This window comes from Ascaphus truei, chromosome 8 (assembly GCF_040206685.1).
Source record: "Ascaphus truei isolate aAscTru1 chromosome 8, aAscTru1.hap1, whole genome shotgun sequence".
Lineage (NCBI taxonomy): Eukaryota > Metazoa > Chordata > Amphibia > Anura > Ascaphidae > Ascaphus > Ascaphus truei.
The window spans coordinates 77,172,873-77,183,803 of NC_134490.1; the positions used below are offsets into that span (position 1 = coordinate 77,172,873).

At 54.5% G+C, this 10,931-nt stretch overlaps 1 protein-coding gene across 1 annotated transcript in view; it reads left to right on the forward strand.

Moving 5' to 3' along the window:
* Positions 1 to 2,814: 2,814 nt before the first annotated feature.
* BTAF1 (B-TFIID TATA-box binding protein associated factor 1) overlaps positions 2,815 to 10,931 on the forward strand; it is an 82,705-nt gene continuing 74,588 nt past the window's right edge. The window contains exons 1-2 of the mRNA XM_075613066.1: positions 2,815 to 2,952; positions 3,057 to 3,310. Of these exons, the coding sequence (XP_075469181.1) occupies positions 2,815 to 2,952; positions 3,057 to 3,310 (392 nt within the window). The remainder of the gene's footprint in view (positions 2,953 to 3,056; positions 3,311 to 10,931) is intronic.

Below are 10,931 nucleotides of genomic sequence, written 5' to 3' on the forward strand. Positions count from 1 at the left end.
TAGAATCAGAGCAGGATGTAATTTCTCTTTAGAAGGACTTGGAGAGACTGGAAACGTGGGCAGGTAAATGGCAGATGAGGTTTAATACAGATAAATGTAAGGTTATGCATTTGGGATGCAAGAATAAAAAGGTGACTTACAAATTAAATGGAGATATATTGGGGGAATCCTTGATGGATGAGGATTTAGGAGTTCTTGTAGACCGCAGGCTTAGCCATAGTGCCCAATGTCATGCAGTAGCTGCAAAGGCAAACAAGATCTTATCTTGCATCAAACGAGCAATGGATGGAAGGGAAGTAAACATAATTATGCCCCTTTACAAAGCATTAGTAAGACCACACCTTGAATATGGAGTACAATTTTGGGCACCAATCCTAAGAAAAGACATTATGGAACTAGAGAGAGTGCAGAGAAGAGCCACCAAATTAATAAAGAGGATGGACAATCTAACTTATGAGGAGAGGCTAGCTAAATTAGATCTGTTTACATTAGAAAAAAACAGGCGTCTAAGAGGGGATATGATAACTATATACAAATATATTCGGGGACAATACAAGGAGCTTTCAAAAGAACTATTCATCCCACGGGCAGTACAAAGGACTCGGGGCCATCTCTTAAGGTTGGAGGAAAGGAAATTTCACCAGCAACAAAGGAAAGGGTTCTTTAAAGTAAGGGCAGTTAAAATGTGGAATTCATTACCCATGGAGACTGTGATGGCAGATACAATAGATTTGTTCAAAAAAAGGTTGGACATCTTTTTAGATAGGAAAGGTACACAGGGATATACCAAATAAGTATACATGGGAAGGATGTTGATCCAAGGAATTAATCCGATTGCCAATTCTTGGAGTCAGGAAGGAATTAATTTTTCCCCTTAATGGGGTTTTTTGTTTGCCTTCCTCTGGATCAATAAGTAAGTATAGATATAGGATAAAGTATCTGTTGTCTAAATTTAGCGTAGGTGGAACTTGATGGACCTACGTCTTTTTTTCAACCTAATCTACTATGTAACTATGTAACTATGTTACAACTTTTGACAGATTGTGAATTTTTGAGAGTTATGTGCAAATAAAAAAGGGGGGTTATTGTGGAAATCTCGATCAAACCTTAACTATGGATGCACCATAGTTTGCGTAGACAGGCCAAGAGACTTAGTAAGGGTATCAGAGGTACCTGCCGGATCCTTAGATAGAAGGCTCATAGTAAGTGCCGAAGCTGAGGGTCGAGGAGGAGAGAGGTCCGGGTGGTCAAAGGTCAAGCCGAGATCGAGGGACGAGAGAAGCTGCGTGGTGATGAGGAAGCCGGGGTCGAGAGCCAGAAGAGGTGTCGTAAGCCAAGCCGTGTCAAAACCTGAGAAGCACAAAACAAGCAAGAGGAGATCCACACCAGGTAAGAGAAAGCTATGCAGAGCAATGATTCCAGGGAAGGACTGGAGTAATAAAGGTGGGGGAGCCAATCAGAGAGGTAGGTGGAGCAGAGGTGTGCCGTGGAGCGTAAACTGATAGGTGCGCGCTGTGATCCTGAAGAGGCATCAGCTGTGAAGCAGGGGGGCTGGAGTGAGGTCTGGGGGCATGACGGAGCTGCCAGTGCAGTGAATAAATTATGGCTGGGAGCGCGTGCGGTGTAAGACCATCCCGCGTGCATCCCGGCCAACATGGCGGCCGCGTGTCAGCGTCAGCTGACACAGAGCCTGCCTGCAGAGGGGATACCACTGGGAGGAGGAAGGGGGAGCAGAGGCAGTCCCAGGCAGAGAGGTAAAGAGGGGTTGTGAGAGCCCTGCTTCATTACAGGGAAGCCATAACAATTTCTCCTCATCCTCCTGCCCATATCTTTTGTGTACTTCAACATTCTTCTCCCTTGGGCTTCTCTTGTATCTAGCATTTGTTCCAGATTTTTATTGCAGTTTTGCAGTACTTCCCTTCCACATGTTCATGCATCCGATGAGTGGTCAGTGGAAACGTACTTGAACAAATGTCAACCTATATTGACAACTCGTCAGGTGAAAAAAAAGCTGGGAATATATGACCAACCTCTGCTCAGTATTTATGTTGTACAGCGGTGTACGGTTGAGTTTTATGGTATACTGAAACATTCTCACTATGTAGATTTCGCACCCAGATGTTAAGGGGTAAAACTGGTTTTCCCAGTATTACTTAAGAAGTTGTACATAACTAAGCCAAGCACTGATGAGTTGTAGGGGGGTTTATGGGAGTGGAAGAATGACTAAAGCTCTATTTCCTTGTTAATGTAGTGGAAGGGTTAATTATAGTGTCTGAGTAATAGTCTGTACCTAAGGTGGAGTCAGACTTTTACAAAGCCGCATTTCTCTACACGTAGACCAAGCAGAATAGCATTAGAGCTCCAGTATAAGCCAGATTTTTCTTTTGTATTTGTGTTTGCTCAGTTAAAGAGCCGGCACCCTATTTGTCGATTACCCCTTTGGGTGCCCCAAGACATAGCTACTAGGTCATGGGTCTGGCACCGTGGGTGCCCCATGACGTAGTAGCTACATCCAAAAATCCTGCTTGTTTTGCTAGGGCAGATCACGTCCTGCGTTCCTATGGAGTGCAGGACGGGATCAGAACTGATGAGGAATAAAAGGGGATAACTCCACTTCTGTTTCATCATCATTAGTGGATGCGATTACGTGACCAATTTCTCAAAGCTGTAATCTGGCCCCTCAGGCACTCAAAGGGTTAAAGCCTCCTGACATACTGCAAACTCTGCCTTCACCAATTCCTTTGAACCAGAAGGAGGTTTTCTGATTAGTGACAAGGAAAGTACTTTGTCGCATATGGTTGCAGAAGTGGGATCATGGAGGACTTGGTGGATGCCCTGGTGCATGCTACTGCAATGCAACAAGAAACCAAAAAACTCCAGCAAGAGACCCACCAGTTGTTGCTGAACCAGACTGCGCAGGATAGAACCACGTTACAGGAGATTGTCAACAGAGTGGGAGAAGTTCTTCCAAGACCAAGCACTGTGGGTAGTATCAGCTGGGAGTGTTATGTGATCAGGGTTATTTTTGTATTATAATTTGGTTTTTTTTTAAACAGAGGATGATATTGAGGCCTACCTGCTGGCATTCAAGAGACCAGTTACGAGGGAGGCGAAAAATGGACTGGTATACTTGCATGTTTCTGTGCAATGAAAATCAAAAGACCTACCAAAATCTTGATTTAGAAGGTGCTGCTGGGTATCCTCTCCTGAAGGTGGAATTTCTCGCCAGAGCCAAAGTAACTGCAGCCATCCGCGCACAGATGTTTGACACATGGCAATACCAGGAGAACAAGACTCCTCTGTCCAAAATGTGCAACATTATTCATTTGGCCAGAAATCAACAGTCCTGTCAAAATTATAGAGCTACTTGTATTGGACCGATTTCTACAGGGTTTGCCTCCAGACTTAAGGCTTGTGAAGGAATTGGATAAAATGCCCCTAACTCCTATAAGGAGTTTGTGGAGCTAGTTGAATAACAGCAGGCCTGGACCCAGACTGAGGAATGATGCTGCAACAAGAGACTAACTCCAGTCCTGAAGATCCATACCGTGGATGTGTCCGGCAGGGCTGTAATGGGGAGAGTTGTCAAAGAAGGACACAAACTTCCAAAGTGGCCCAGGCAACCAATCGAAGAAAGACCTGGTGACCATAGCCAACATATGAAAGAAAAAACTCAACTTGGATATCCTTCAAGTGTTGCAATTGCTGAGAGTTGGCCACATAGCTGCTCAATGTCCTGGAACTAGAGCATATGCAATAAAACATGGAAAATCACATAAATTACAGCAATTTGATCAACCTTCTGGGGGCGGCTGAAACATCACATCGATTCATCAGTACTGTTAAACTAAACCACTGCTCTCGTTTACTGAGGAAGTGCAGACACACTGCTCTCTGGAAGGTTGATTGATCTCGATAAACAGAAACAAAATAAGAGAGTTTGATTAATTTGTGTGCATGTCTATCTATAATCTCATTTAGATATCCATCTAGTTACCCTCAGCCTCTATATACATATCTCTCTATATATGTATCCATCTATCTACCTTGCCCAGATTCCTACCAATCTGTCTATCTCTCTAGATCTATATCTATAAAATATATTCCACTACATTTACCTAACTAAATAAATAATGAGATAATTATCTTTTATTATTTACTCCTTATTTCGAATCTTTTCTTACTTTCTTTTTCATCCAATCTCTTACACACTTTGTTATTGCTTTCAATTTAGTGTGTCTTTTCTCTTTCAAAGTCTTGTCTCCCTCAACTGTCACTAACTATCTTTTAAAACAGCTTAAATTGCCCCTGCAGTATCGTGATTCCCTCCTCTGCACTACTGGGGATTTTAATCTCCCGTTTTTCCTTCAATGCACACCCCTGGCACAGCCCCAGGGTGATTGGACGCACTGGAGAGATAAGACTTGTGAGGCCATGCATCAACGCGCTACAGAAAACTAGGCGGCATTGCAAGCCCTTAACCAGTGTGACCGCCTGAGACCCCCCCCGTGAGACCCACCCTTCAGACCCCCTCAGTAGTCCTGCAAAATGAAGCTACTACTGGGGTATTACATTGTGGCACAGCATTTACAGTCCACATAGAAAGTTATATTCTAAATTTCTCCAAATGAATTATTTGGAATTGTGGTTCCACGCACAGTGTAATGTAACCCCTGACACCAGGGCTGCCGACTGGGGGATAGCTGTCCAATACTGGAAGTTAGGCACAACTTCTGTAATCAACCAGCAGGGTCCTCTTCAGCTGGGGCTGTGATCGTCTGGCTGGACCCTGCTCCACTGCCCAGATGGGCCCTCCTGTTCAGCTGGGGCCAGAGGAGAAGGTAATGAGGGTCAGCTAAACTTCCCCCTTCCTCAATAAACCTTCTGCTCCCCTCCTACTGTTCAACAATCCCTACCCCCTCCACCGCCTGCTCGACTAACCTGGGACACAAGCTAATCTGTCCAGGCCCCAAATAAAATAAAGACGACCCTGTCTAAATCTAAATACAAGGATTCACAATGCAGTTTTGAAATACATGTAAAAATAACAACAAAAGTGCTTCCATTTCTTTACTATACAGTACTTTCACAATAAAAACGAACAATGACTTGCTTGTACAGCTGAACATCAAAGACAGCATATCCGACTAAATCCTAAAAATGTTGGAACTAAGATTTATCCTGTGGCACATAGAAAAAAAAGTTGATATATGCTAGGTCCTCAATACATACCATTTAACTAACCTGAAGGCTGGTAAAACATTTCCCACACCCCCCTGCCACATGATGATAAAGTCATGGAACCTTGCTTCATTGTCCTAAATATTCCAGAGTTATAAGATCATGCACGTTATGTAGACCATCTAGGCTCCAAATGTTGATTAAATTGTTTGGAAGAGGATCAAACATGGTTTCTTAAAATTCACCAATGACCAGTGTCCTGCCATCTTCCAATAGCGCAGAGAAACAGCTGGCAGGAATTGGAACACATTGAATACATGTCACCATACCCTCGGAGTGTGCTTTGCAACATATGTCTCCTGCTCACTCCTGTTTCCATATTATTTGAGAAGAATGAACTCCAAGGAAAGTGTGGAAACTACAGAGAGAGCTGGGTAAGGTGTATTCATCCTCCGCTCTATCTTTGTAGTCACTAGTTGAGTATTTTACCACTAGAACGAATGGCAACAAGATCATACCTGACATCGTTACATAATATTGACCTGTATTTAATTCCAAGTTTTATTTATAAAATATTTTACCAGGAAGTAATACATTGAGAGTTACCTCTCGTTTTCAAGTATGTCCTGGGCATAGAGTTAAGACAAATAATACATGGTTACAAATAGTTACATAAATGAACAGGGTATACATTATATACTGTACAAGACATCGTATGCACAGTTAAAGAAAATACATATTATAGGCTTATGTAACAGTTACAGACCAGATTAAAATGTGAGACAGCTTTAGTTTTGAAAGAACTTAAACTGGTGGTGGATGTGAGAATCTCCGGTAGGTTGTTCCAGTTTTGGGGTGCACGGTAAGAGGAGGAGCGGCCGGATACTTTGTTGAGCCTTGGGACCATGAACAGTCTTTTGGAGTCTGATCTCAGATGATAAGTGCTGTCTGTCTTTGATGCAAATAGATATTGGCTGCTTTTTTTTTTACATTTAAAAAATGTATTTTAGGAACAAGTTTACCCACATTGTACATTATTATTTTGTTGCTGGAGGAACCAGTTCTCACTCTTACCAACAGAGTCAGTACAAGGATACAGCCCTTATTCAATATGCTGTGAAGCCATCTTCTTGTCAGCAATGTTTAAAGTCCCACTTAAATGAATGGGGCTTCAAGCTTTTTTGACAAGAAAAAGACAGTAGCAAAGTCAAAATGAGTCAAGGTCAGGACAGGCAGCTGGTGGGAGTGAAGTCAGGGCGGACTACAAGCAGGAGCAAGGCAGGAACACATCAGGTCAGACAATGCAGAAGTGTCTCAATACTGAGGCTGGAATAAGATGGCAGAACAATATTAATCACTCTCCCCCACCCTCACTCCCCCCACCCTCACTCCCCCCACCCTCACTTCCCCACTCTCCCCACCCTCACTTCCCCACTCTCCCCACCCTCACTTCCCCACTCTCCCCACCCTCACTTCCCCACTCTCCCCACCCTCACTTCCCCACTCTCCCCACCCTCACTTCCCCACTCTCCCCACCCTCACTTCCCCACTCTCCCCACCCTCACTTCCCCACTCACCCCACCCTCACTTCCCCCTGCCTCACTCTCCCCACCATCACTTCCCCCCTGCCTCACTCTCCCCACCATCACTTCCCCCCTGCCTCACTCTCCCCACCATCACTTCCCCCCTGCCTCACTCTCCCCACCCTCACTTCCCCCCTGCCTCACTCTCCCCACCCTCACTCTCCCCACCCTCACTTCCCGCTGCTTCACTCTCCCCACCCTCACTTCCCCCCTGCCTCACTCTCCCCACCATCACTTCCCCCCTGCCTCACTCTCCCCACCCTCACTTCCCCCCTGCCTCACTCTCCCCACCCTCACTCTCCCCCTGCCTCACTCTCTCCACCCTCACTTCCCGCTGCTTCACTCTCCCCACCCTCACTTCCCGCTGCCTCACTCTCCCCACCCTCACTTCCCGCTGCCTCACTCTCCCCACCCTCACTTCCCCCTGCCTCACTCTCCCCACCCTCACTTCCCCCTGCCTCACTCTCCCCACCCTCACTTCCCCCTGCCTCACTCTCCCCACCCTCACTTCCCCCTGCCTCACTCTCCCCACCCTCACTTCCCCCCTGCCTCACTCTCCCCAACATCACTTCCCCCCTGCCTCACTCTCCCCACCATCACTTCCCCCCTGCCTCACTCTCCCCACCATCACTCTCCCCACCATCACTTCCCCCCTGCCTCACTCTCCCCACCCTCACTCTCCCCCTGCCTCACTCTCTCCACCCTCACTTCCCCCTGCCTCACTCTCCCCACTCTCACTTCCCCCTGCCTCACTCTCCCCACCCACTCTCCCCCACCCTCACTTCCCCCTGCCTCTCCCCCACCCTCACGTCCCCCTGCCTCACTCTCCCCCACCATCACTTCCCCCCTGCCTCACTCTCCCCACCATCACTTCCCCCCTGCCTCACTCTCCCCACCATCACTTCCCCCCTGCCTCACTCTCCCCACCCTCACTTCCCCCCTGCCTCACTCTCCCCACCCTCACTCTCCCCACCCTCACTTCCCGCTGCTTCACTCTCCCCACCCTCACTTCCCCCCTGCCTCACTCTCCCCACCATCACTTCCCCCCTGCCTCACTCTCCCCACCCTCACTTCCCCCCTGCCTCACTCTCCCCACCCTCACTCTCCCCCTGCCTCACTCTCTCCACCCTCACTTCCCGCTGCTTCACTCTCCCCACCCTCACTTCCGCTGCCTCACTCCACCCTCACTTCCCGCTGCCTCACTCTCCCCACCCTCACTTCCCCTGCCTCACTCTCCCCACCCTCACTTCCCCCTGCCTCACTCTCCCCACCCTCACTTCCCCTGCCTCACTCTCCCCACCCTCACTTCCCCTGCCTCACTCTCCCCACCCTCACTTCCCCCTGCCTCACTCTCCCCAACATCACTTCCCCCCTGCCTCACTCTCCCCACCATCACTTCCCCCCTGCCTCACTCTCCCCACCATCACTCTCCCCACCATCACTTCCCCCTGCCTCACTCTCCCCACCCTCACTCTCCCCCTGCCTCACTCTCTCCACCCTCACTTCCCCCTGCCTCACTCTCCCCACTCTCACTTCCCCCTGCCTCACTCTCCCCACCCACTCTCCCCCACCCTCACTTCCCCCTGCCTCTCCCCCACCCTCACGTCCCCCTGCCTCACTCTCCCCCACCCTCACTTCTCCCTGCCTCTCTTCCCCACTATCACTTCCCCTGCCTCACTCTCCCCACCCTCACTTCCCCCTGCCTCACTCTCCCCCACCATCACTTCCCTGTCTCACTCTCCCCACCCTCACTCTCCTCACCCTGCCTCACTCTCCCCACCCTCACTCTCCTCACCTTGCCTCACTCTCCTCACCCTCACTTCCCCCTGCCTCACTCTCCTCACCCTCACTTCCCCCTGCCTCACTCTCCTCACCCTCACTTCCCCCATCTCTCCCCCCCACCCTCACTTCCCCCACCTCTCCCACCCTCATTTCCCCCACCTCTCCCCCACCCTCACTTCCCCCACCCCTCCCCCACCCTCATTTCCCCACCTCTCCCCCACCCTCACTTCCCCACCTCTCCCCCACCCTCATTTCCCCACCTCTCCCCACCCTCACTTCCCCCACCTCTCCCCACCCTCACTTCCCCCACCCTCACTTCCCCCACCTCTCCCCCATTCTCACTTCCCCCACCTCTCCCCCACCCCCACTTCCCCCACCTCTCCCCACCCCCACTTCCCCACCTCTCCCCCACCCTCACTTCCCCCACCTCTCCCCCACCCTCACTTCCCCCACCCTCACTTCCCCCACCTCTCCCCCACCCTCACTTCCCCCACCTCTCCCCCACCCTCACTTCCCCACCCCCACCCACCTCTCCCCCCCCCCCCACCTCCCCTCTCCCCCCCCCACCTCTCCCCCCCCTCCTCTCCCCCCCCCACACCTCTCCCCCCCCCCCCACCTCACCTCTCCCCCCCCCCCCACCTCACCTCTCCCCCCCCCACCTCTCCTCTCCCCCCCCCACCTCTCCTCTCCCCCCCCCCCACCTCTCCCCCCCCCCACCTCTCCCCCCCCCCACCTCACCTCTCCCCCCCACCTCACCTCTCCCCCCCCCACCTCACCTCTCCCCCCCCCACCTCACCTCTCCCCCCCCCACCTCTCCTCTCCCCCCCCCCCACCTCTCCCCCCCCACCTCTCCTCTCCCCCCCCCCCCCCCCACCTCTCCCCCCCCACCTCTCCTCTCCCCCCCCACCTCTCCTCTCCCCCCCCCCCCACCTCTCCCCCCCCCCCCCCACCTCCCCCCCCCCCACCTCTCCCCACCTCCCCCCCCCCACCTCCCCCCCCCCCCCCCCCCCACCTCTCCCCCCCCCCACCTCTCCCCTCCCCCCCCCCCTCTCCTCTCCCCCCCTCCCCCCCTCTCCTCCCCCCCCCCTCTCCTCCCCCCTCCCCCCCTCTCCTCCCCCCTCCCCCCCTCTCCTCCCCCCCCCCTCTCCTCCCCCCCCTCTCCCTCTCCTCCCCCCCCTCTCCCCTCTCCTCCCCCCCCCCCCCCCCCTCTCCTCCCCCCCCCCCCCTCTCCTCCCCCCCTCTCCCCTCTCCTCCCCCCCCCCCCCTCTCCTCCCCCCCCCCCCCCCCCCTCTCCTCCCCCCCCCCCCCCCCCTCTCCTCCCCCCCCCCCCCTCTCCTCCCCCCCCCCCTCCCCCCCCCACCCCCCCCCCACCCCCCTCCACCTCTCCTCCCCCCCCCCCCCCCCCCCCCCACCTCTCCTCCCCCCCCCCCTCCCCCCCCCCCCACCTCTCCTCTCCCCCCCCCCCCACCTCCCCCCCCCCCCCACCCCCCCCCCCACCTCTCCCCCCCCCACCCCCCACCTCTCCCCCCCCCTCTCCCCCCCCCACCCCCCACCTCTCCCCCCCCCTCCTCTCCCCCCCCACCACCTCTCCCCCCCCCACCCCCCCCCCCCCCCCACCTCTCCTCCCCCCCCACCCCCCACCTCTCCCCCCCCCCCACCTCTCCTCCCCCCCCCCCCACCTCTCCCCCCCCCCCACCTCTCCTCCCCCCCCCCCACCTCTCCTCCCCCACCCCCACCCCACCTCTCCCCCACCCCCACCTACCTCACCTCTCCCCCCCCCCCCCACCTCTCCCCTCCCCCCCCCCTCTCCTCTCCCCCCCTCCCCCCTCCCTCTCCTCTCCCCCCCTCCCCCCTCCCCCCCTCTCCTCCCCCCCCCTCCCCCCCTCTCCTCCCCCCCCCCTCTCCTCCCCCCCCCTCCCCCCCCCTCTCCTCCCCCCCCCTCCCCCCCTCCCCCCCCCTCTCCTCCCCCCCCCTCCCCCCCTCCCCCCTCTCCTCCCCCCCCTCTCCTCCCCCCCCCCCTCCTCCCCCCCCCCACCTCTCCTCCCCCCCCCCCCCTCTCCTCCCCCCCCCCCACCCCCCCCACCTCTCCTCCCCCCCACCCCCCCCTCCCCCCCCCACCCCCCCACCTCTCCTCCCCCCCCCTCCTCCACCTCTCCTCTCCCCCCCCCCCACCTCTCCTCCCCCCCCCCACCCCCCCACCTCTCCTCCCCCCCCCCCTCCTCCACCTCTCCTCTCCCCCCCCCCCACCTCTCCTCCCCCCCCCCCCACCTCTCCTCTCCCCCCCCCCCCACCTCTCCTCTCCCCCCCCCCCACCTCTCCTCTCTCCCCCCCACCTCTCCTCTCTCCCCTCTCCCCCCCCACCTCTCCTCTCTCCCCTCACCTCTC